The sequence below is a fragment of the Schistocerca americana genome, chromosome 9, assembly GCF_021461395.2.
Source record: "Schistocerca americana isolate TAMUIC-IGC-003095 chromosome 9, iqSchAmer2.1, whole genome shotgun sequence".
Taxonomy (NCBI): domain Eukaryota; kingdom Metazoa; phylum Arthropoda; class Insecta; order Orthoptera; family Acrididae; genus Schistocerca; species Schistocerca americana.
The window spans coordinates 60,370,774-60,398,066 of record NC_060127.1 but is presented as its reverse complement, the minus strand read 5'-3'; the positions used below and the strand labels follow the sequence as shown (position 1 = coordinate 60,398,066).

At 39.6% G+C, this 27,293-nt stretch overlaps 1 protein-coding gene across 7 annotated transcripts in view; it reads right to left on the bottom strand.

Moving 5' to 3' along the window:
* Positions 1-27,293, bottom strand: part of LOC124551072 (zinc finger protein 271-like) — a 114,736-nt gene that overhangs the window by 66,363 nt on the left and 21,080 nt on the right. For 6 of the 7 annotated variants that reach the window (XR_006967767.1, XR_006967766.1, XM_047125961.1 and 3 more), the window contains exon 2: positions 5,379-5,441. Coding sequence is in view for 5 of the 7 variants with exons in the window: in XM_047125961.1 (XP_046981917.1) it covers positions 5,379-5,441 (63 nt within the window). In the remaining 2 variants the exon portion in view is untranslated. The remainder of the gene's footprint in view (positions 1-5,378; positions 5,442-27,293) is intronic. The other variant, XM_047125962.1, reaches the window with a different exon arrangement.

Here is a 27,293-nt window from a genome sequence, read left to right as displayed (position 1 = left end):
CGTATATCCCTCAGAGTGGTTGGTGGGTCAAGTCATCCATAAACAGCCCTTTTCAATCTATCCAAGGGATGTTCAATAGGTTTCATGTCTGGAGAGCCTGAAGGCAACTCCAGTCGAGTGAAGTCGTTATCCTGAAGGAAGTCATTCACAAGACGTGCATGATGGGGACGCGAATTGTAGTCAATGAAGACAAATGCCTTGCCGATATGGTTGCACTATCGGTCGGAGGATGGCATTCATGCATTGTACAGCTGTTATGGCACCTTCGTCAGCCCCACATAATGCCACCCCAAAACAGCACGAAAACTCCACCTTGCTGCACTCACTGGACAGTGTGTCTAAGGTGTTCAGTCTGACCGGGATGCCTCCAAACACATCTCTGATGATTGTCTGTTTGAAGGCATATGTGACTCATCGGTGAAGAGAGCGTCATGCCAATGCTGAGCGGTTCATTTGTCATGTTGTTGGGACCATTTGTACCGTGCTGCATCGTGTCGTGGTTGCAAAGATGGGCCTCATCATGGACGTCAGGAGTGTAGTTGCGCATCATGCAGCCTATTGCACACAGTTTGAGTCGTAACACGACATTCTGTGGCTGCACGAAAAGCATTATTCAACACGGTGGCGTTGCTGTCAGGGTTCCTCCAAGCCATAATCCATAGGTAGCAGTCATCCACTGCAGTAGTAGTCCTTTGGAGGCCTGAGCGACGCACGTCATCGATAGTTCATGTCTCTGCATCTCCTGCGTGTCCGAACAACATCACTTTGGTTCACTCCAAGACGCCTGGAAACTTCCCTTGTTGAGAGCCCTTCCTGGCACAAAGTAACCATGCGGATGCGATCGAACAGTGGTATTGACCGTCTAGGCACGGTTGAACTACAGATATTCCAGCTGCGTACCCCCTTCCTGGCGGAATGACGAACTGATCGGCTGTCGAACCCCCTCCATCTAATAGATGCTGCTCATGCAAGGTTGTTTACACGTTTGGGCAGGTTTAGTGACATCTCTGAACAGTCAAAGGGACTTTGTCTGTGATACAATATCCACAGTCAACCTCTATCTTCAGGAATTCTGGTAACTGGGGTGATGCAAAACTTTTTTTGATACGTGTAGGAAGATGCATTACATGTGACAAGGGACAGACATGAAACAAATTAAATGCACTGAAATTAAATAAACTGATCAATGAGAAGGAATTAATGCATCACATTGTAGGTCTGGCATTTGCCAATGGTTTTCATTTCATGTCACTGCATCTTCACCAATTTCATTCCCATCAATAGATTCAATCATATCCGTGTATTGAATTAATTCCACATGAAGAATATACAGACAACTCCTGAAACATGGAACCTGTTCAATAGATGATTTACTCGGTGTTTTTCTGTAGAATAATTGAATGTCTGGATTTTGATTGTTCACAGTTTAGCAGGGACAGCTGGATTACAGAGATACTGCACAGCTCTACAAAAACAGAGGTGTGTGGTGTTCACACAGGGACACTACCGAACTGTCTGATTTCCATTCAATCATACCGTATTAAGACAATCTTTTTGTCTATCCCATTCATTTTTTTCATGCAGTTCTTCAAATGCCATTATCTGCATCAACTTGACAGCTGCTTCTGATCTTTCAAAAAGTATAAATTTTTCTCCCCATTCTACCAAACTACCACTCCAAAGAGAAATGATGTTAGAGAGAGATTAACTGAAGAGTGTGATATCACTTTGCCAACTCACGACCATATTCCATTTCAATCTACACACAGACCTCAGGCTATGTCACATATAAATGGGCCAATACATCAAAGATTTTGTATTCACAGTCGTTGGCTTTGACAAAACATAACCAAATTGGCACCATTGCACCATCCTGGGCCACAGGCTCCATTACAGATGTCACCAAAATATATATTGCAAATACTGATAAAGACACAAAAGAATGAACGACTTATGTTTTGTTTCTATTTGTGTGCAAATGACATCACACACGTCATCTTCATTACGTTACAGGATGTAACAAACACTGGTATAGGAAGGTTCATTTGACATGGGAGAACAGCACATCACATACCACTTTCCAACTGCTGGAAGAATTTTCCATAGTGAAGTGTACATAAAGGGGCCAGGTGGCTGGCTAATGCACACTGTAAGGAGCAATGTACCATTTGATGTTCACCCCACTTGCATTATTCTGCTGCATTTGTCTGTCACTTGCGCTTCAGGGTCCATGTAGAACATTTAGCACTGATTTTTCCTGTTTGTTTAGGTATCATGAGGTACTCCATCACTGTAGTGATCATCATGGGCAGCATACAGTTAAAAGGAGAAGCACTGCATTAAAGCCCTGTACAGACAACGACATATTGTTCCACTAATGGTGCAATAGGATGGCACAACTTCCTGTTTCAAGAGCTAGCATGCCATCTGGTAGCTATGTTTGTACACACAATGAGTAGCTATTTTTGTATACATAAGGACTGCAGATGGTGCAACATTATTTTAGAAAATGGCTGATGGTGAACTGAGAGTGGTAGCTTCTGTTTATGCAGTCATTACTGCAGTAATACTTTCACAATGTAAACAAAGAAATTTACATCAGCATAAAAGAAGATGGTGGAGTAGACCTCGGATTTTAAGACGTGATGACGGCAGTTGGGTATTGCACTGTCTATTACACAATGAACTGAGGTTGGAGGACAGGGAATCATACAAAATTTTCTGAGGATGGGCAACAAGGAATTATTAACATTGCTCCATTTAGTAGGTGCAAAAATAATGAGGCAAAACACAGTTATGTGAGACTGTATTTCATCTTCAAATATGTGAGTAGGTACCTTGATATAAGCCTAGTATTACTAAGCTGCTGGACATACAGCACATACTTGTAAGCTTGTCATTATTTCCATAATTTTATTTAGGTTAGTTCTAACACCAAGTCTCCTAGATACTGGAGAAAGCTACAGAAGCCTAATGTTTTCATTCAGAATAGCTATAAGCATGATTTCCTCAATTATGTCTGAAACCTGTAACACAGTTTACCAGTGCCTGAAGCATTCATACCTGAAGGTATGTTGGTTTCATTACATTTCTTCAGAATATGACCAAAATAAGTTAATGTAATAACACATTTACATAAGCTGAGAAACACAATAAGTGAACCATTATTGTTGAGAAGTATTACTATTTGCAAGAAACTTATTTCAGGGTGGGGGTGTATTCTCTGTGCCTCTGCCACAACCTTTTGCTGCAGTTTTATTTGTTACATTTAGTTAATTGTCAATCCCCTAGCATTCCTTTTATTCTGCTAAGTTTGTTAAAAATAGCAACGAATTCTTAAAAACGACATTCTTAACAATTTCCAAAAAGTATGTGGGGAAGGCAGTATCTCCAACCCAACCTTCAGCTGTGCCTATGTGCAGGCATTATCACATATTTTTATAGTTTGGCAATTATATTCATATGTAGCTCCAAATTGTGAAAGTTTATGTTAAGATTTGAACCTTACAATTTATAGGCCCAAACTGTCCCTCCCCTACCTCAGAAAGTTTCAGACAAAACCAGTGCACTTCATAACTTACCATTTTCAATTCTTAGGGGAAAATATGTCTGATACACAGTGATTCCAGAGGTGTAAGCTCAACTGTGTATGAAAGTCCCCTCGACATATTCACATCATATTTTCTGTCCTTCAGATGGCCTCAACAGAAAGTGAATGGAAACATATAACTGTTCCAAAACATGTGGAACTTTCCAAACTGCCTTGGTGCTTTAGGTGGGAGGCATGTGGAACTCCGACCCCAAAGATGTACGAGTTCACATTGTCACAATTACAAAGGAGGTATTGGCGTTGTGTTACTGACACTTGATGCATATTATAAATTTACGCCTATGGAAGTGGGTTGTAATGGGAGGGTTAATGATGGAGGAGTGTTCCAGATTCAGTTCACACTGTGAAATTCTTACTGATGTTGAAAATTTAGTGAATATTCCTCAATCAGAGACATTGTCGGGAACTCAAACTGCAGTGCCTTATTAGAGATTATAATGCACCAGCAGAAAATATTTAATTACTGTTTGAACAGGGCAAGAAGAACTTCTGAAAATTCTTGTGGAATACTGAGCAACAGGTTCAGAATTTTCCTTAAGAAAATGGAGCTACCAGTTAGAACTGTAGAGAAAATCACATTGTCTATTTGTGTGCTACATAGTTTTTTACTGGATACATGTGTGAAGAGTTATGTTGGACAATTGGAAAAGAAAGAGGACACAAATTGTGTATCATCATCCTGGGACAATGGCAGAAAAATAATCTGAGAGGCATAGGAAAATTACGTCATCAAGTCAGTTAAAGAAGCTAGGAAAGTGAAACACACTCTTCATTAATATTTCAACACTACTGGGCAAGTACAGTGTTAGTGGGAATCTGTAAAAAAAAAAATCTCAGTAGTGATACAGAACCAAATCTTCAAAATAATTAATGTAAATTATGACTGAAAAGTTAATATGGTATGCAGGAGAGAGTATGATATTCAAAGTTAACTCAATTGGTATTAGCAAAAAATTTTGTAATTGGAATTCACTATAATTACATTTCACATTCAAGGTAATGCACTGCATCAATTAGTATTTACACACTTTACGAAATTAAATTTTAATGGAAAAAAAACAAAAAACAAAAAAAAAAAACAGACTTGTTACCAAAAAAAAGAATAAATAAATAATCTTGTGACTCATTGTTGCCCAAGTCTTTCTCCTGTACATTACAAAGTATGTTAAATATCCCTCTCTTTGCTTTCATCACCAGATATTTATTCTTTCTTTGCTATAGAGTAGCAGTTACACACGAGTCAAATACTTCAACATCAGTTGGAGCAGTTTTTGGTTTATTTACGCTGATCAGTATATTGTCAGCTCTTTTCAAAATTGCATTTTCTTCTTCACTGTAAGCACTCTTCCTTTTTGTCTCCTTGATCATACCACTTCCACATGGACTGCTTCACAATGATGAAAACGATGCTGTTTGAAATGGCTGGTCATTTTGTGCAACGTCGCATTCCTCTATAATTACGAAATCCTCAATGGGAGAGTTTGGGATCTCGTTGACAAGACAGTCATCCAAGAAGATAATGAACAAGAGTACACACACACACACACACTGTATATGACTTCATCTAATGTATTTTGTGAGGTCTGCCAAGACAAACAAGGATCTCAGCTTCTCTCCTCCCCCCCCCCCCCCCCCCACCTACTTTACTAACTAGAGGGGAAACCGAAGTGTAAAAAATTACTTACTGTGACATCCATGCTTTCTTGTGCCAATAATAATGTCCAAATGATAACAAACAATATAAACTGCTTATATTAATATTACTCACTGGCTCATGTTTGACGACAGTCACACCACATACAGAACTTCGATGTTCTCCCTGTGCAGTCTTCTGGAACAAGAAAATGTGTAAGTGAAGACACACTACGGACAATAATCTGAAACTGAATCATGCACATAAAAAAAAAAAGTTTGTTAAGGTCTAGATTCGTGTATTGTGTATTTGAAGGAGTATTTGTACTTCACTTGTCTGATGTTTCAACCAATTTATTATTGTTGAATGGAATATGAAATTAAGCCAGTCTTTGGAACTTTAATTTTCCTAAACATACACACATTCTGTCAGTAGGTGCTAAGCTTGAATTACTATTTTCTGACTGCAACAATCTGGGAGGTTTTTTACAATTTGTCCTTAGATGTAGGACTAGAAAATGAAAATCTTTCAGAAATTCAAATCAAAATGGAAAGGATATCATACTGGCCATTCAGTATATAAATTATTCATCACTATCAGTACAAACCTGCATAGTGGTGTTAGCATTGTAGCAAACACAAGTTCATTGGATGTAGCCTTTCATGGTACAGCATTAAATACCATCTTTCAGTCAACACAAATCGTAATGGATATAGTACATGTAGTGTAGCAATTGAATAATCTAAGCAGGAGTCTTCTGTTAATAATGTTAAATGGTAGGCTGCCGCTTCATAAATGTAAATAGAGTATACAGCAAATGCTTCTAGATAATAAGAAAAGTTGTCCACCTATAGTTGTAGTTATTACCCCAATCAACAGAAGCATTTATTCATAGCACCGTATTATAGGAAAGTATATTTTACTTGTTTACATCCTTATAGATTCTACCTAATGAATGAGTCTTTAAGCATGATGTCTAAATTAACAATTTTCTAGCCCTGCTGGTGTTCAATCTCACTGTAATTTTTATAGTTTTCCATGTGAAATGTTTCACTCAGTGGAGTGTGCTTAACTCTTGAGTGGTTGTGCTGTTTTTTATAACGCAAGTGGGTGCATGGCATACTTTGCACAGATGTAAAGAATAGCTGTCTTTATGTTATCAAGGTAAACATGTATGATCAATAAAATAAAGTTCAATCTTATTTTAATTAAACAACAATAAAATCATCTAAATTACATAAGCTAAATCATTGTTTAATTAAATAATAACAAGATAAACTTTTGTTTTATAGCTCTGTCGCCATGTACAAGTGTTATGCCACAGTAATGACTGACTCGAAGTATCAAACAGTACAGTTGCATCAGATCCCAGTCAGCCACTTGTTTGATTGCTAATTGTCTAATAGACAATTGCCTCAAACTGGGATTGTGCTCTCGCCTTAGAATATGGATCATCTTCTTGCAAATGATAGTAACATTTTTTTCAACTACTTTGCTGTTTATTTTATATTACTGCTGCTCACTTGGACGTATAACAGTACAACTTATCACTGTGTTAGCTGAAGTAATAATGAAGGAATAGGTAGGGGCTCACAATTACAAAACAACAATGGAATGGCACAAGAGAATGTCATTTGTGGTTGGCGCACTTTATACATAGGTGCGTCCACTCAAGGATTAAGGTCAACAGCCCATCTTTCCTTACATGTTGGTTTACCAAGAGCAACATTACTCTCTTTCCTGTGGAACACAGCTGAAAATCGATTACACAAAGAAATGGCCAGTTCAGTGTCAATAACCAATAGTTATTTTAGAACAAATACTGATTCTATAGGGGAAGAGTTGACATAACAGTTCAGCACTAAGAATGGAATGTATTCAAGAGCAGATTCTCCAAATACTGAGAAGTTGCTTTTCTGGCTGTCAGAAGTTTCAGTTGTGAACAGAAATCTTTCCCTCCTAAACACAAACCACATTGCAGCAACAAGGTACACACTGTGTGTCCACCACTTTGCAGCAAATTTGAAGAACACAAGTAGGGAGTAAACATAGAGATAAATTATAGTGTCTAAAAACTGGAAACAAACACACACAGGAACTGAAAGTCAGCTGCAGAAGAAACTGGAAATGTGGAGTTTTTTACTTCTTGTAACTAAATCAGTTGAGATGATATAAACATTTCACAGTCTTTCACAACAGTAGTTCACAGATGTATTTTCCATCCAAAATAAACTGCAGCTAGAGAGAATGTGGAAACTTTGTCAAGGAACAGCAAGTAATAAAAGGCTGTCATCATTACCACATAAAACCAACAACCTAACTTAAATTTTAAAATGTCATGCCGCTTTTCCTGATACAGGTGTAAAAAAGGTATTAACACATTATCTTGTAAACCACAAATAAAACTGTCAAGGTGAGCATAAAAGACATATTATTGGGGGTTAGATCGGAATGGGCCTAATAATGAAGAAGAAAATATGGATATTGGTGAACTACTATAAACAGCCTAGTGAACAAATTATCGAAGCCATGATATCTATATATCTACAGCTACACTCTGTGAACAACAGTGAAATTCATGGCAGAGGGTATGTCCCATTTTACCAGTTATTGAGATTTCTCTCCATAACATTCATATATGAAGCGTGGGAAGAATAAGTGTCTGAATGTGTCTGTGTTTGCATCAATTATTCTAAACTCATCCTCACCATCCCTGTGTGGGCTATGTTGGGGGTTGTAGTGTATTCCTAGAGTCATCATTTAAATCTGGTTCTTGAAACTTTGTCAGCAGAATTTCTCGGGATAGTTTACATCTACCTTCAAGAGCTGCCAGCTTTTTCAGAATCTCTATGACACTTTCCATGGATCAAACAAACCTGTGACCATTCATGCTGCCCTTCTCCATATGTGTTCAATATTTCCTGTTTGATCTATCTGGTACAGGTCCCCCACACTTGAGCAATATTCTAGAAAAGGTCAGACAACCGATTTGTAAGCAATCTTCTGTGTAAACTGATTGCACTTCCCCAGTGTTCTACCAATAAATCAAAGTCTACCACCTACTTTACCCACAACTGAGCCGATGTGTGCATTCCACTTCATATCTCTACAAATTGTTACATCCCAGTATTTGTACAAGTCGGCCAATCCAAACAATGATTCACTGATATTATAGTCATAGGATACTGTATTTTTTCATATTGTGAAGTACATATTTCTACATTTTTGAATATTTACAGCAAATTGCCAATCTTTGCACCACTTTGAAATCTTATCAAGAATTGATTGAATATTTACACAGCTTCTTTCAGACAGTACTTCATTTTAGGTAACTACATCATCTGCAAAAAACCTGAGATTACTATCAATATCATCTGCAAGTTCATTAATATACAACACTAACAGTAAGGCCCTCGACACACTTCACTGGGGAAGTGTACAAATAAAAGTATATAGATCCTTCTAGGTCTGCAAGTTATAAGAACAATGAAAAATAAATACAATGAGATAAAGCCACATTAAGAAAGACGGCAGCTGAACATTAAGCACAAATGTAAGATAATGGTGCCAGATGGGAAAATAGCTGGAGAAACTTGAACTAGAAGAAACAAATGGAATAGGACGCTACTTGCTAGAATTCTGTACCGAGTTCAATTTAAACATTGCAGATAACTGATTTTAGAGTAATGAGAGAATGCTGCATAGATGGAGAAGACATGAGAACATTGGAAAGTTTCAGACTGTCACTCTGTTACGCAATATGAGATTTAAATATCAGGGTTTCAACTACAAAACTTCTACAGGAGCATGTATCAATTATGAAAGACAGACTAAAACTTAGCAAATTGCAACCGGGTACAAAATTAATGAGATGGGATTGAAAAACAGATACTAAAATACATGGCAGAGGTCACACACAGGTGGGCTGTGAACTGTGATGTCACCCAAAGTCCTCTTGCCATTGTGCACTCCACTGAAGCTAATAGGCGCACACAAGTTTAACTCAGTTGCAGATATTAATGTAATTGAGATTTTCCATGTTTTAGTGTATTATTATTATTATTATTATTATTATTATTATTATTATTATTAAGCTATACATTACACTGTTTTTTTCTATGTTCAGTGACATGCTACTGTAAATCCTCTGAAGGATGTCAACCTCTTTCACCATCTAAGAGGGCGCTGGGGTAGAGGCTCACACAGACAGACTACACAGATCTGTAGTATGGAGTAAGCCCCTATAATGTCATTTTAAACTATTAACTGTATTAACAGATTTTCTTTTTCTATTTTGGAAAGTTATGTTAGTTACAACTTTCTTTCATTTTTTGTCTTTCTCCACAGTTCACTTACTACCTTTGAATCCTGATGAAACTGTGTTTCCTTACAAAAAACATTACAACAAAGTCCTCCATTCCTGGACACCTCTCAATTATAATGTCCTTTAACCTTATGAAACCTCTTGAATTACAATCAATGAAACTATCATGGAATTTTTGAAATTCTCTTTCCACTGTCAAAGCGAATTCCATAAAACTTCCAGTTGGCTTATTTACAGATCCTCTTAAAATTGTTTGAAGCCAGTTCTTTCCTTACACGTTTATATGATCAGTTCATTTTCAGGAACTACCTGATAGGATTTCGCTCACATTACACCTCAAAATCAAAGAGTTAATATTTTGGGAGATGGTAGTAGGCAAAGAGTGGTCATAGAGTCTCCCTAGTTCTCGTATGTTGGAAAAGGAAGCAAATTATCAGTAGGTTTCTCCTCCTCCCCCCCCCCCTCTCTCTTTTCATTTTTTTTGGGAGGGGGGGGGGGCAGGTGGGGGATGGGAAGGGGGAGGTTCATTCTTTTCTGTTTTCTCATTTTTTTCTTTTGCTATAAGAAAAATATACTGGTCTATTTTTTTGTTCTTTTTTCCTATCCTCCTCTTTTCTTCTTATTACTTTCACTGTGACAGTGACATCATACAGTACTCGTAACCCATTAGCTTGTTGTGGTAATTAACTTACACATGCACTGTTTAATCTGAATCCATCAACAAGAGTTCTTGAGTTCAATGCAAAAAAGCCATTGCTTATGACTTTTACAGACTCATCAACATAACTGAACTCAACAAGGTTGTGACAAAGGCTTGCCCTACACTCGCAGAAACCAGCTCAGCTGTTTTCCTTACATTTTTTCTTTCCTTACCAGCAACAAGCAAATGGTTCATGGTTACTTTATGAGAATATTGTATATCTATACCAGTGTTCTGAAGTTCAACGAATTTATGAATGGTTCTTTTGTGAATAAACTACCAGATTTTAATCAATAAACAATGTCAAGCGGGTGATTCCATAACATTTTCAAACCGACCACCTCAGATTTCTTTTTAATTTTGTGCATCCAATTAACCAGATAAGAGCTGGATAAATACCAATTTGCAAAAGTATCCAACAATAATGAAGAAAATTACAGGTCTGCAAAGTTTGGAAATTGTGTGAAATTTACATGTGTCTGTCTCAACATAAACGACTATAATTTTGATTCTAATCCACAGACAGCAAGAAAACTTATATCACTGAAAATCTAATGAGTGGAGCTTCACATTGACATGCAAAATGATGGGTTTCTAAGAATTTTCACATTCAAGATCACTAATTGTGTCCTTAGACTTTGAATAACTCAAAACACACATTTTTTCTCTTTTTTTTCAAAAAAAAAAAAAATTACTCTATTGCTCCAATATGTTACTATAAACATGGTAAACACCAAAGGTATCATGCCCAAAAATTTTTGTTCTAAGCATCAGTACATCAGCACATAGCAGGAAGGAGCACATATACAGGGGCTGTTCAGAAAGTAAGTTGACTTTTCAAATTGCACAGGCAACATACATTCAACTATTGATTTTTTTTTGTTATGTTGGTACACATGTCCTGAACATATGTTCACAGTTCAAGTATTGTTTTTGACAGATGGAAATGTTAGACATGTTTTAGTGTGCTTGGCGATTTTCGATCATTATAAAAAATTGAGCAAAGATGGTTGGTTGGTTGGTTTGGGGAAGGAGACCAGACAGCGAGGTCATAGGTCTCATCGGATTAGGGAAGGACGGGGAAGGAAGTCGGCCGTGCCCTTTGAAAGGAACCATCCCGGCATTTGCCTGGAGCGATTTAGGGAAATCACGGAAAACCTAAATCAGGATGGCCGGACGCGGGATTGAACCGTCGTCCTCCCGAATGCGAGTCCAGTGGCTAACCACTGCGCCACCTCGCTCGGTCCTGAGCAAAGAATTTGCATCAAATTTTAAGTGAAAATTGGAATCAAAGCTCTAAAACACTTGAAATGTTGACAGTGGCATACGGTGAGTCAGCTCTAAAAAAAATGTTTATTAGTGGTACAAGCTCTTTCGGGATGGCCAAGAAGATGCCAATGACGAAGCTCACTCTGGACAGCCCAGCTCATCAACAACAGATGATAATGACAAAGCTGTGAAGAAAATTGTTTTGGAAAATCATCGAATTACTGTAAGAGTAGTTGCTGAGGATTTTGACATATCGGTCGGCTTATGTCATGCAATTTTTTTGGATGTTTTGAGCACGAGACAGATGTCAGCGAAGTTCGTTCCAAAACTTCTCAATTTTGATCAGATGAACCATTGGATGAGCATCACTCCGGAGCTCTTGAATGACATCAATGATGATCCTGATTTGCTCAAAAGGATCATAACTGGTGACGAAACATGGGTTTATGGTCATGACATCAAAACCGAAATGTAATCATACCAATGGAAGAATCTGGAGAGGCAAGTCAGAAAACAGAATGTCGAGTTTGATCAAATGTAAAAGTTTTGTTCACTGTGTTTATCAATTACTGTGGCATAGTGCATCATGAATTTTTGCCTCAAGGTCATATGGTCAATAAGGAGTATTACCTTGATGTTTTGCACCGTTTGCCAGAAGCAATACACAAAAAATGTCGAGAATTGTGCAAAAAGAATTCAAGGCTTTTGCATCACAACAATCCACCTCCTCATTCATCATTGCTTGTGAGAGATTTTTTTGGCCAAAAACAATGTGACAATCATGCCTCAGCCACCATATTCATCGGATTTGGCCCCCTGCGACTTTTTCCTGTTCCCAGAAATGAAGAGACCTATGAAAGAATGAAGATTTTCAACGAATGAGGAAATAAAAACTGCATTGCTGGAAGTACTCGAGGCTGTACCAAAAAGTGCTTATGAGAAGAGCTTCGAGGAATGGAAGAAGCATTGGCAAAAGTGTATTGTATCTGACAGGGATTACTTTGAAGGGGACAACAAGAATATTGATGAATAAATAAATATTTTTTCATAAAAATATAAAGTCATCTTACTTTTTGAACACACCTCATATATGAAACACAAATTATTAAAAAGTGCGGCTCATAAGAAAAGTTGCACAAAATATGGTTTATCTCACTGTAGTGTGTTTATAACCCTGTAGTCACCTGACCAGAAGTCTTGTTCCTCCTGCCACCGAACTTCACTAATTCCCACTATATCTAACTTTAACCTATCCATTTCCCTTTTTAAATTTTCTAACCTTCCTGCCCGATTAAGGGATCTGACATTCCACGCTCCGATCCGTACAACGCCAGTTTTATTTCTCCTGATAACGACATCCTCTTGAGTAGTCCCCGTCCGGAGATACGAATGGGGGACTATTTTACCTCCGGAATATTTTACCCAAGAGGACGCGATCATCATTTAATCATACAGTAAAGCTGCATGCCCTCGGGAAAAATTACGGCTGTAGTTTCCCCTTGCTTTCAGCCGTTCGCAGTACCAGCACAGCAAGGCCGTTTTGGTTATTGTAACAAGGCCAGATCAGTCAATCATCCAGACTGTTGCCCTTCAACTACTGAAAAGGCTGCTGCCCCTCTTCAGGAACCACACGTTTGTCTGGCCTCTCAACAGATACCCCTTCATTGTGGTTGCACCTACAGTACGGCTATCTGTATCGCTGAGGCACGCAAGCCTCCCCACCAACAGCAAGGTCCATGGTTCATGGGAGGGGTTATAAACACAAAATCAAATAGGGGTAATGCAAGAGTAGGTTTAATAATGAATAGGAAAATAGGAATGCGGGTAAGCTACTACAAACAGCATAGTGAACGCATTATTGTGGCCAAGATAGGTACGAAGCCCACACCTACTACAGTAGTACAAGTTTATATGCCAACTAACTCTGCAGATGACGAAGAAATTGAAGAAATTATTCTGATAGCGAAGGGAGACGAAAATTTAGTAGTCACGGGTGACTGGAATTCGAGTGTAGGAAAAGGGAGAGAAGGAAACATAGTAGGTGAATATGGATTGGGGCTAAGAAATGAAAGAGGAAGCCGCCTGGTAGAATTTTGCACAGAGCACAACATGATCATAGCTAACACTTGGTTTAAGAACCATGAAAGAAGGTTGTATACATGGAAGAACCCTGGAGATGATGTAGTGAAGGCAGCAGAGGATCAAGTAGGTAAAAAGACGAGGACTAGTAGAAATCCTTGGATAACAGAAGAAATACTGAATTTAATTGATGAAAGGAGAAAATATAAAAATGCAGTAAATGAAGCAGGCAAAAAGGACTACAAACGTCTCAAAAATGAGATCGACAGGAAGTGCAAAATGGCTAAGCAGGGATGGCTAGAGGACAAATGTAAGGATGTAGAGGCTTATCTCACTAGGGATAAGATAGATACTGCCTACAGGAAAATTAAAGAGACCTTTGGAGAGAAGAGAACCACTTGTATGAATATCAAGAGCTCAGGTGGCAACCCAGTTCTAAGCAAAGAAGGGAAGGCAGAAAGGTGGAAGGAGTATATAGAGGGTATATACAAGGGCGATGTACTTGAGGACAATATTATGGAAATGGAAGAGGATGTAGATGAACATGAAGTGGGAGATACGATACTGCGTGAAGAGTTTGACAGAGCTCTGAAAGACACAAGTCGAAATAAGGCTCCGGGAGTAGACAACATTCCATTGGAACTACTGACGGCCTTGGGAGAGCCAGTCCTGATAAAACTCTACCATCTGGTGAGCAAGATGTATGAGACAGGCGAAATACCCTCAGACTTCAAGAAGAATATAATAATTCCAATCTCAAAGAAAGCAGGTGTTGAGAGATGTCAAAATTACCGAACAATCAGTTTAATAAGCCACAGCTGCAAAATACTAACACGAATTCTTTACAGACGAATGGAAAAACTAGTAGAAGCCGACCTTGGGGAAGATCAGTTTGGATTCCGTAGAAACACTGGAACACGTGAGGCAATACTGACCTTACGACTTATCTTAGAAGAAAGATTAAGGAAAGACAAACCTACGTTTCTAGCGTTTGTAGACTTAGAGAAAGCTTTGGACAATGTTGACTGGAATACTCTCTTTCAAACTCTAAAGGTGGCAGGGGTAAAATACAGGGAGCGAAAGGCTATTTACAATTTGTACAGAAACCAGATGGCAGTTATAGGAGTCGAGGGACATGAAAGGGAAGCAGTGGTTGGGAAGGGAGTAAGACAGGGTTGTAGCCTCTCCCAGATGTTGTTCAATCTGTATATTGAGCAAGCAGTAAAGGAAACAAAAGAAAAATTCGGAGTAGGTATTAAAATCCACGGAGAAGAAATAAAAACTTTGAGGTTCGCCGATGACATTGTAATTCTGCCAGAGACAGCAAAGGACTTGGAAGAGCAGTTGAATTGAATGGACAGTGTCTTGAAAGGAGGATATAAGATGAACATCAACAAAAGCAAAACGAGGATAATGGAATGTAGTCAAATTAAGTTGGGTGATGCAGAGGGAATTAGATTAGGAAATGAGACACTTAAAGTAGTAAAGGAGTTTTGCTATTTGGGGAGCAAAATAACTGATGATGGTTGAAGTAGAGAGGATATAAAACGTAGGCTGGCAATGGCAAGGAAAGCGTTTATGAAGAAGAGAAATTTGTTAACATCGAGTATTGATTTAAGTGCCAGGAAGTCATTTCTGAAAGTATTTGTATGGAGTGTAGCCATGAATGGAAGTGAAACATGGACGATAAATAGTTTGGACAAGAAGAGAATAGAAGCTTTCGAAATGTGGTGTTACAGAAGAGTGCTGAAGATTAGATGGGTAGATCACATAACTAATGAGGAAGTATTGAATAGGATTGGGGAGAAGAGAAGTCTGTGGCACAACTTGACCAGAAGAAGGGACTGGTTGGTAGGACATGTTCTGAGGCATCAAGGGATCACCAATTTAGTATTGGAGGGCAGCGTGGAGGCTAAAAATCGTAGAGGGAGACCAAGAGATGAATACACTAAGCAGATTCAGAAGGATGTAGGTTGCAGTAGGTACTGGGAGATGATGAGGCTTGTACAGGATAGAGTAGCATGGAGAGCTGCATAGAACCAGTCTCAGGACTGATGACCACAACAACAACAACAACAACAACAACAACAACAACAACTCACTGTAGTAGTATTATGAACCATTTTCTATGTTCTTCGACTGAAAAGGTAATAAAAAGTGGTTAAATCTCGTCTCATCAGATCTGATGCACGGAGAGTTTAAGTCCTTCCACTGGTATCATTGGATACAGTTTTGTGAGAATGTTACATCTTCTGATAACACAAGTGCCCAGTTTGGCAGGAAACACAATAATGGAACTAATCCACGTGGATGCAAGAAGCAGGCCTGCACTTCATAAGTTTGCAAGACCAGTGACTGCCATACACACTGGCAACAAATCCATATATGTCTGTTAACAACATTTCATTCACCATAGCAATCACTGTCTCTGCTCTGCTCACTACAGAAGTGTTCTGATCGTTTTTTGCTATACCTTTGTTAATAGGTATTACAATACAGAGCTTATGGGTACCTGGAATCGTTCTTGCATTCTTGAAATGTTGCCACAGCTTGGCAATGTCTTGATGATGAGAAGCAAATGTATATTGGAAGGAATATAAAGGAATATTTTCTTTGTACCATAGAATACTACACGTGCATCCCAGGTAATGCTAAACGAGCTAGAATGAATCAGCAGCCAGATCAAATATTGGATGTACTGGATACAAACATGCAGGCAAATCAAAATCAAAAAGCTTCAAAAATGCACTTCTCAGGAAAAACCAATTAAAAGACTTGGCCCTTCAGGCCGAGTATGCCGTTTAAACACGGACGGCTGAAAGTGAGTATATATCCAAACTCCGAATAGATAATGATACTGGTGCAGTTCTGATATAGGCAACACATGCTCCAACTATGGAAGACCTGTGTGAAAGGGGTAGGATGCATGGCTACGATCTTCTGGGTGTTCCATATTGCAATGTGTATTGTTTTACCACCTGCGTAAGGACCAATATCGAGTATGAGCGCCTCATTTAACAAATACAGAAAATAAGATCCATTACGTCTTGAACAGATGAAGGAGACCATTATAAATAATATTTACAAGCCACCAAATGTGCCTGGCCACTGGATATTATGTCAATTAATGCACACTCATTGGTTTTGCTGATGATTTTTATAGTCACCATGGTCATTGGGACTACCCACATGACAATGAATGTGGTACTGCACTCAACGACTTGGCTGAAAATGAAGATCTATACCTGGTTTATGGTTCCAAGGATTTGGGATCTTTCAGATTGGCTGCTTGGCAAAGGTATTAAAATCCCAGATCTTTGCTTTGTGTCCCAGGACTGCAGAGGGCACCCAGTGCCTATATCCAGAGAAGTTACACCTAGCATAGTCCATATCGATTCAGGCAGGCTAGGAAAAAATCTTACCTTCATAGTCTCGGATGTTACTGAATTTAGCATATGTTAAAATGAAAGACTAAGTAAGGAACATGTATTTTTTTGCTTTCTCCAAAAAATGTCTGCTCCGAGATACAGCCCTCCAAAGATGACACTGCTAATACCATTTCGAAGATGTGAATTTTGGGGGGGGGGGGGGGGGGGAAACAAACATTGTTGGGTTTTTTAATGAAAGATAATTGCTTTATAATTACAAAGAAATTCTCCATTTGGACTTACCTGTCAAATTTCTTTTACTATAGTGTTCTGAACTTAAATTATAATAAAAATGCCAATCCATATTTCTGGTTTCTATAACCACTGCACTCCACCAGCCACAGTCACACACACACGCCACAAACATCCCATTTATCAGGTTGTGAATCTGAATATTATCATGCTGTTTCAGAGTTGTTGGCTGAACGAACGAAATTTCTTCTTTCTTGCTCTTTAAAGTGCTTGCAATACGAGTTCACCAATCAATCTGAGTCCAAATATATGTCTTTTGAATTGCTTTCACAGTAGTAGTTTATTTGGACCATTCTTCTTTTTTCTGCACACGGAATTCTTTGCTTTCTTCTTTGGACAAAAGAACGAGGATTGTGGATATGTAAGATTTAATGACTCTGGTAAAATCTTCAGTATTCTGAATTGCAGCAGTATTTGGTCTGGAAAGGTTATGTTTTGTAGCATGGTGCTTCAGCAGGCCTCCTACACCATCACACTGCACCTTCCCATGACCAGTAGCACTGTATACTTAGTCAGCTGGCACAAGTGACTTACTCAATTCAAACAGTTGGTAATGATTTTTAAAATGACTAGGAGTACAATCAGAAATAATGACGATCTCTGCCCCTGTTTGCAATTGAAGAATTTTGCACATTGCTATCAAAGCATGTGCTGAGTCATGTCCGGGGTCATCAATTATAACTGCAACACTTTTAGTCTTGTTTTGAAAATATGTCACTCCTGTAAAAACTGAAAACTGGTCATTACTCCAATGATACCCTTGTACTTCTTGTGGGACAATTACACACCAGTTCTCCGCAAAATCACAGGGAATTACTAAACACAGTTCTTCAGCCTGTACACACTCTTTCACTTCTGCAGTTTGTTGTTGTTGCAATTTCTTCAGATTCTGGTGTGTTACTGGTTTCACTGACCATTTACCAAGTTTATCAATGAAAATGTCAAAGGCAACAGTTTTCTTAATTGGTTTATTTTCCTCCCATGTTGCATATGTCATTTCTGCAGGGTTATCTGCTACATCTTCTAGGCCAAGTGTCTGTAGAGACAGTCCTCCCTTTCCACGGCAGTCACCACAGTCTTGAAACAAACAACTCTCTCGCTTTACATCACAGACTACTAATGACTTCAAATGCCCCGCCTAGGTGTCATATGTCACATGCTCCAGCAAGTTCTTCAAAGTCACCACACAAAGTTCAAAATTCACGCAGTGCACTCATAGAGTCATCTCTAGTTAGGTTGAATTGCATGAAATTTTGATCTTCCAATATGTGAAGTTGCATAGTTGCTCTTATAAACTGCAAAAGTTTCTTTACTACTGTGAGTTGTGTACCTCTTCACTTCCAGAACATTTTGACCTTTAAGGTTATAGTGTCTTTTCTGTTGGTACTCTGGCAAGAACAGTCCCATTTATCTTCCAGATAAAATGACTGCACTATCTGAACTTGAGCTGCTTCAACAGGATGACCATAATAGGGATCTGGTCTTCCAAAGACTCCTTTTACAGACCTCACATTTCTTAATTTGTCTACCATGTATTTTGATACTGATGGAACATGGTTCAAAATTATTTTCTTTGAAAACATATCTGGAATAATAGTTAAAACTTGCACCTTTTCACTGACGGATGCACAATATTCAACAGCTGAATAGATATTTGTGAAAAATTCCTGGCTCAAGGTGCAAGAGTGCTTTGGTAATTCTTCTTCTGAAAATGGAATTTCTACTTTGAAGAGTGTGGGCAATTTTGCTGTAATGTATTCATTCATAGCTTTAGTAATTTCTTTGCACTTTCTTGGTGCATAGAGCATACGACTCTACTTCTCTGACCACGGTTTCTTAACATGACTAACACCTACATATATAGTTGACTGACTCAGGGTATTTAATTCCTCCTCAACTGATGAAAAATCTGCATCATCTGCACCATGGGAGGCTTCACCTTGTTCAGATACTATCACTGTTTTATTCTGTCAAAACATTTAGAACACAAAATGTCATCACTGGAAACATCTTCACTTTCAGTCTTCAAATGAGAACATTTATTCCCAACCTGAACAGAGTCTGTTACAACTCTTTTATTGATATACAAATAGTCAGCACACTTCACTCTCCTGTGGCCCCAGTCAGAAGACATTTCAAACAGTCCTTTTCACAAAACACACTGCAACTATGTCAACTGGCAAATTCCTCATGAAAACAAAGAACTCACTGGATGGTCTCATATTCCTTAGAAGCCTCTTCAGTAAACAAATTAACACTGAACAACTACAATACAGAAACCTGCTATGAACAACCACGACAAAAACACTGACAAGAGACTACAACAAAGTGTAAGAAATATTTGCAACAATGAAGTGAAAAGAAATAACTGCAACAAAGAAAATAGAAATAAACATTGTTACAAAGAAATTAGTAAGAAACAACTTCAGTGAAATACATTACCCTTGAAAGTAGAAAAAAATGATTCTTTTAAAATAAAACCTGTCCAACTTAAAAGCAGAAGCTCTCCTTTACAGTAAATATAGTATTACATGGTACTAGTCAACAGAAAAAAAACTAACTTTTCTGGATTGATATTTCTTTAAAAAAGTTTGTTCTGTAAATTATACAAAACATCCCAAAGGTGACAGTAAAAGAACTTAGACAGATATGTCCAAGCAGAGGATACCACTGTAATCATAAAGCAATTATCTTTCAAACAGAAAAAAAACTAACAAAATATCTAGAACTATTATAGAGATACAGCATTTTAAAATTTTTTCCAAAATACGCGTTTTAAAATGGTGTTCGCAGTGTCATGTTTGGAGGCCTCTATCTTGGGGCAGGATTTTTTTTTTTTTTTTTTTGATAAAACAAAAAAATACGTGTTTCTTACTAACTCCTGAATTTTAACATATGCTAAATTCAATAACATCCGAGACTATGAAGGTAAATCCCCTGCCTGAAGTGATACGGATTATGCCACTTAATTTCCCACACAGCCAAAATAGGCCAGTAATCCTCAATATGGGGCGCTCTGTCCAAATAGTGAGATCTGTACCACAACCCACATCGAATTTCCACAGTGATGACTGGAGGAGCTTTGCTGACCACCTAGATAAGAGATAAATATTTCTGTTTTATTCCACCAGAAACTAAAAACTACTCTTGATTTGTTGGGACCGTTCTTACTGATGCTAAGAAGTTCATCTTTCGTGGATACAGAAAGGAATATATACCAGGGTAGAATGTGCATGGCGAACCACTTTATGAAGAATAAAAAAAACTGGCGACAGCGATATTGCAGATGACTTACTCCAATGTCTTGATACAGCTAGAAGAGCATGATGGTGTGAGACAGTAGAAAATGTAAATTTCAAACATTCAAGTAGAAAGGCACACAGACTTCTGTGTAAGGTTGGCAGAGCCTCCAATAAACCCGTCACAAGCCTGGTCGCTCATGCATCCAAACTGCTAACCATTTAGTTGAGACACCTACATCATTCTGCGACAAACAACATACTTCCAAAATAAAATTCAAACTTACCTCTCTAAAAGCTCAGTGACCAAATGAATCCAATTTCTCTTCACCATTTACACTGACTGAATTGGATGAGGCCTTGAAACAAACTATACCTGGTCAGGATGATATACACCCGGAATCTCTGATAAACACGGATAACACGGATATGTTTGCATTGGCACACAACAGCAGGGTCATTAGTGCCCGTGCAAAAACGGATTGAGACAAGTGCCAGTAAAATACAAAAAACACGTAGATAAAACAGCACGTAAAACACAGGTAACAAAAGTTGGAAAACTATGTGCATACTCACACAGAACCATGGAATGAAGTATTGCATCAGTAATAAAACATTAACAACACAGGAAGAAAGTGGTATAAGGTGCTAAAACAATATACCAGATGGATGTGGCTGGCTGATCACAATAATAAAGAACAGAGAAGCCAACCACTCTGCAACACACTAAAACCTCCAGCCTAAAAGTTTAGGCCAGTGTACAAACACATCACAAAACTTTTAAAACCTTAGTCACACTCGTCTCATCATCAGCTAAAATAGAGAGCAGCAATATTTGCTTCTGGCCTCAAATCACGATACAAAATGCACTCCGTTAAAATATGGCGGTTAGAGATGTGCCTGCCACAAGCATCACAAAACGGGGGATCCTCTCGCCATAGTAAAAAGCTATATGTGAGAGGGCGGTGTCCAAATCCAAGACATGTGAAAGTCATTTCATCCCGCCTGAGCAACTGGAGGAGGAATGCCACGGCTGGGTTATTGACTTCACCATCCACAGCTTATTGACTGTCACCACCAGCCATTCCTTACCCCACAATTGCATGCACTTCCTGTCTAGTGCAGAAATGACAGCCTGCAAGGGAGTAGGACACAGTGCCACATCCTGTCTTCTGCAGGCCTTCTTGACAACCCAATCGGCCTGTTCATTTCCACATATCCCTACATGCCCTGGCACCCAGAAGAATGACACCTGCTTATCCTGCCATTGGAGCAAGTACAATTGGTCACATATCGGCTGGACCAACTCCTCAGCTGGGTACAGGCTCTGTACTGATTGTAAGGCACTAAGGGAATTGGAGCCAATGAGAAACCATTTGCCCCAAATACGACACATCTGCTCCCGTGCCTTCTGAGAAAACAGTATACTTGTCAGGAAGGCGAATCCCTATGACATGGCTGCGAACACGACAGAGCAGCCAAGGAAATTCCCTTGCTTGGAGCTATCAGTGTACACTATTTTGAAATTATGATGCATATCTAAAACATTAAAAAACAGATTGAAATGTAAAATCTAACATACAATCTTTTTTAAAATTCGTCAAGTCTAAAATAAGTATGGGCCTCTGGAGAAGCCGCAGTGGAAATCTGCTCCAACCGTGATGTAAAATGTGAAGACCGACCACACCCATCTCTAAAAAGCAATCCTGTGCACTAATCCCACAGGGCCTCATTGACTGCTGCTGGTTATGAAAAAGCCTTTCGAGAGGAGGCTGAGCATTGATATGGTAGGTGGGTGTGAAAAGTTTTCTATATGCCTGGTGCACCGTAAGTAGCCATTGCCTGACACGAAGTGGCGGTTCACCAGACTATGCACAGAGCCTTGGTGGCCAGCCAAATACCTTCAAGGTGCACCACATCCAACATCTTTAAATAAGAGGGCCTCGCAGACCCATACACCGTGCACCCATAATCGAGCCGAGATCGCAAATGTGCCCCTTTAAAACTGGAGCAGACAAGTCCTGTCTGCTCCCCATATACTATGGCTAAGACATTTTAAAATACTTGAAGCCTTGAGAGACCATTTTTTCGGGTCCTTAAGGTAACTACGCAAGCTTAGAGTCAAATATGAGGTCCAGGCACCTCACTGTGTCTTTAAAAGTAAGGACAGTATTCCTGATCCTCAACTCAGGAAAGTTTAAAATGGAACGAGAATGGTTAAAAAGAACACACACAGACTTCTCAGTGGAAAACTTAAAACCATTCTTCTGTGCCCAATCATCCAAATGTCGAAGAGTCAGTTGCAACTGACATGTTGTCTTTGCGAGGCTTGAAGAAGAGCTAAACACAGAGAAGTCATCTACAAACAAAGAACATTGGACAGGAGTTTTTACTATGGATGTAATGCTATTAATAGCTATGGCAAAGACAACCACACTTAAAACGCTACCTTGAGGGACACTGTTCTCCTGCTCAAAGCAATCAGACAAGATGTCACCAACCTGGTATCTAAAATATCGTGGTGAGAGGAAGGACTGAATAAAACTGGGAAGACAACCGCAAAAACCCCATTTGTGAAGCTGATCAAAAATAAGATGCCTCAAAGTAGTATCATAGGCCTTCTCGATGTCAAAAAATATACCTAGCAGGTGATGCCGGCATACCAAAGCCTGTTGTATAGCTGCCTCCAGAGGGGGGCAGGTCATCAAAGGTGGAGTGACACCTACTGAACTCTCACTGAAAGTGACTAAGGACTTGCCTGGATTCTAAGATCCAGACAAGGCGGTGCTTGACCACCCACTCCAAGGTCTTCCCCATGCAGCTAGTGAGGGCAACACTATGGTAACTACTTGGGCATGTACAGTCTTTCCCAGGTTTTAAAGGAGGAATTAAAATTTTCTCACACCACAAGTCAGGTAAGTGACCTGACACCCAAATGGCATTAAAAAGTACAAGGAGGGTATCTTTGTTTCGCGTTGTGAGGTGCTGCAGCATACTGTAGTGGATCCTGTCGTGACCAGGGGATGTGTCACGAACTGCATACAATGCAGAATTCATCTGCCACATGGAAAATGGGCAGTTGTAATTTTCATCAGAGGTGGGTCAGAAGTCCAAACTACACCTCTCAGCAACTGCTCTATGGCACTGGAAACCTGGATCCTGACTGGCTGTTGCAGTAACTGTGATAAAATGTGCCACCATTGTCTGGGCAATATTTCAGGGATTGGTTTGGAAATTCTCCTGATGGTCCCTACACAAATGAACTTTTGGTGGAACGATTAATGGTGTTCAGGAACTGTTGCCACGACCTCTTCTTGCTCTCTCTCGAATAATTCGGCGACATTTTGCCCTCGCCACCTTAATGGCTGCAAGATTCTCTGCAGCTGGCTGACACTTGAACCTACGCAGAGCCCCACACCTGGTCCTAATTTCAGAGCAGCATTCAGAACTCCACCAAGGGACAGGTTGCCTCTTCTGTTTTCCCGTGGACTGTGGTATGAATGCTGCAGCGGCATCGAGGATCAATTTGAAATGTGATCCACCCATTTCTCGACATTTGCAGAATGTTCGAACTGGGGCAACTGGCTATAAAGTGTCCAGTCGGCTCTACTGAGCACCCACTGCAGCAGTTTGCTTTTGGGTTCCACCCCATCTGGCAGGTGAATCCAGATCGGGAAGTGATCACTTCAGTGCAAGTCATCAACCACTTCTCGTTGATCAGTGTGAGCAAGAGCTGGAGAGCAATGCGAGAGATCAACAGCAGAGAACGATCCAGTTGCTGTGCAAAAGTGAGTGCTCTGTCCCGCATTTAGCAAGTATTCGCATGACACGAGAAGCCTCTCAATTGCTCTGCCCCTGGGGCAGATAGTTGCAGAGCCCCAAAGCACATCGTGTGTATTAAAATCACCACTGAGGATGAAGGGGCAGGGGAGCTGTGTAATAAGGTTGGTTATGACCTCTTCATAAAGTGCATCATGTGGGGGCAAGTAAAGGGAACATATTGTCAACGGATGACGCATGTGCGCTGATACAACTGCTCGTAAAGTCGTCTCAAGTGAGAGAGGCGAGGAGTGGTAGGCGGTACTGACGAAAATACCTAGGCCTCCTCTAGCTCTCTCTCCACTTGGGTCGTCCTTTTTGTGAAGTACATAGCCTCGCAGCTCAGAGGTGTACAACTGATAGAAATGAGTCTCCTGGAGACTCAGACACAGTGGTCTACTCTGAGATAAGAGACTGGGTTCCTCCCCATGCACCCTGAACCCCTGCAAATTGTACTGCAGGATGGGAGCCGTTTTATTGATGTTTAAATTTACCCCTATCTTTGCACTGCGGAGGTGAAGCACTTGTAGAATGTGGGGGAGTGGAGGGGCTGCCTGGATCCAAGGCACCTAACTCCATGATGTCCTCCTTATCGGCTAGATGCGAAGAATGTTGTCTCATACAGCACTCAGGATAGATTTTGACTCAAATGTTATGAACCTATCCCTGCAACCCGTCCCTTCAAGAATGAGGGGGAAAGGGGACATTGAGAAGCACTCTGCTTGTTGTGTGCCTTCTTGACACTCACTACAGAACTGTTTCTGGTCTCTTATCTGGTTGCTTGGATTGCTTTATCCTTGCTCATTTTGCCTTGGCCTGTACAAATGGAAGTACAGCTACTGGTGGTGGATGGTTGTACACTGGATGATGTCTGCGCTGAGGCATCAACCTTAGAAACAGGTTTCTGCACTATGGAAGCACAATAAATGGACAAGACGGGAGCTTTCATCGCCTTATATTCCTTTTTGACATCAGCATAGGGGATCTGACCACTGACTTATAGTTCCCGAATTTTTCATTCCTTTGCACAAACAGGGCAGTCTCAGCTCCAGACTGGGTGGCTCCCAGAGCAATCACCACATTCTTGAAACAAACAAGTCTGTCACTGTATGTCACAGACTACTAATGACTTCACATTATGTGCTGTTGGGAAAAAAAAGGCCATTCTGCTGTAACATCACAATCCTCCTGAAAATATGAAAAATCCATGAAATGGTTTTTGTTTCAGTGTTGAGCTACACATCCTCTGAAAAGTAATAAATGTGCTTTGTAGTTGGAAAGTGACATTATAAGAAACTGCTGAAACTGTATTCATTAGTATTTGCATCTCTGTAATAAGATACAAATGGGCGAGTTCCAACCTGTGAATTATTCCAGTGAAATCTCTGTAGGCTATTTCACCCAGAATGGCAAAGAACTAATTCTGCCCAAATTGCAATTACTTTGAATTCCTTTTTAGTGAGCTTAAAGAACTGTAAGTACTGCTGGGTGATAAGTAAATTGGTATCAGTAGTTGTAAACTTGATGCAAACACCTCAATGAAATGGTCGGCTGATCTTGTTACATTCTCTCGAACTATCCTGCCTGTTGGTAATCAACACTTAATAGTGATTTCGTCAATGCAATTCATATCAGACAGTTCAAGCATGTAATCAGTGTCTTAGCACACTTGGACAATAAGGACATGCAACAAATGCTGCGCAGTGTTTGTAGAATGATGATGCCTGTTCTTCACACTTTGTTTGTTCTTTCAGTTTACACCCTGCAACCATTAACTTAAATTTCTGGTGCATCTGGCACAGCTGAGGCAACATCTGCAAGCACCGATGGGTTTGGTGATATTTGTTTTCTACATTTGCTGCCAAATTTTCCACCTAGCAATATGTTAGGACCCTTTTTTACAAACTATTACTAAATAGTACTTCACAGTGCACATACACTGCAGTTTGAGTAAATACGCCACACCCATGAATCAAGCTAATTATGATAGGTTGGCTGTTCACAGCAAGAAATTTTCACCAATTGGTTAGAATAATAGCAGCTGCTATTTGCTGCTGTGCTGGACAAAAAAATACATAAGTAAATAAATAAAAGTGGCTACATAGTTGCTTCACAGAATTTGTTAGTGCAGAAATTTAGATGACACAAATTTTTGGGCATGATGCCTTTGGTGTGCCACCTTGACATTAACAATTTTTATAGCAACAACATTACGGAAATACGGAAGCGTCCGATCCCGCCCGTCTGCTTTGACCCATGACGTCACAAATATGGCGGAAACAAAAACAAACACACACACTTTCCACAAGAAGCCTAATGATACTAACGGGACAAGCGCGGGAAATGAGGTGTTTTGGGTGGGGGGGCAAACTAAATATAAACAAATTTAGACGCCTTGCGTAGCTACAACGTGTAAGTGAAGACAGCCATGCATGAATACTCACCCACCTCCCCAGGGGTCGTAACCCCTGCAACCCATAGAAGATAAAGATGCTTCAGTAGCTGATTAGTGTTTTTTGTCTTTAAAAAAAAAATCTCACGGGATAGAACGAACAGATCAGAAAGATAAATATAATAAACTAAAACAGAAATTCGAGGAAACATATTTAAAATAAGTAATAAGTGTTTTTAAATAAAAAAAAAAATCTCACGAGATAGAACGAACAGATCAGAAAAGTAAATAAAATAAAACAGAACTGGAGACAGCCACACTCAAACCAAACTCCGTGCCATCATGACGTCACACACGACAACACCCTTACGTCACGGGTCAAAGCCGACGCGTGGGATCGGACGCTTCTGTCGACCCTCTGAGTTATGCAACCTTTAGGTTCCCTGTAAGTTTCTATTTGATGGTCCCATATCATGCACACATGATCTCACAAATAATTCAACATTTTATGTTACTTGAACCTTGTACTTCGTAATGGCTGTGTCGAA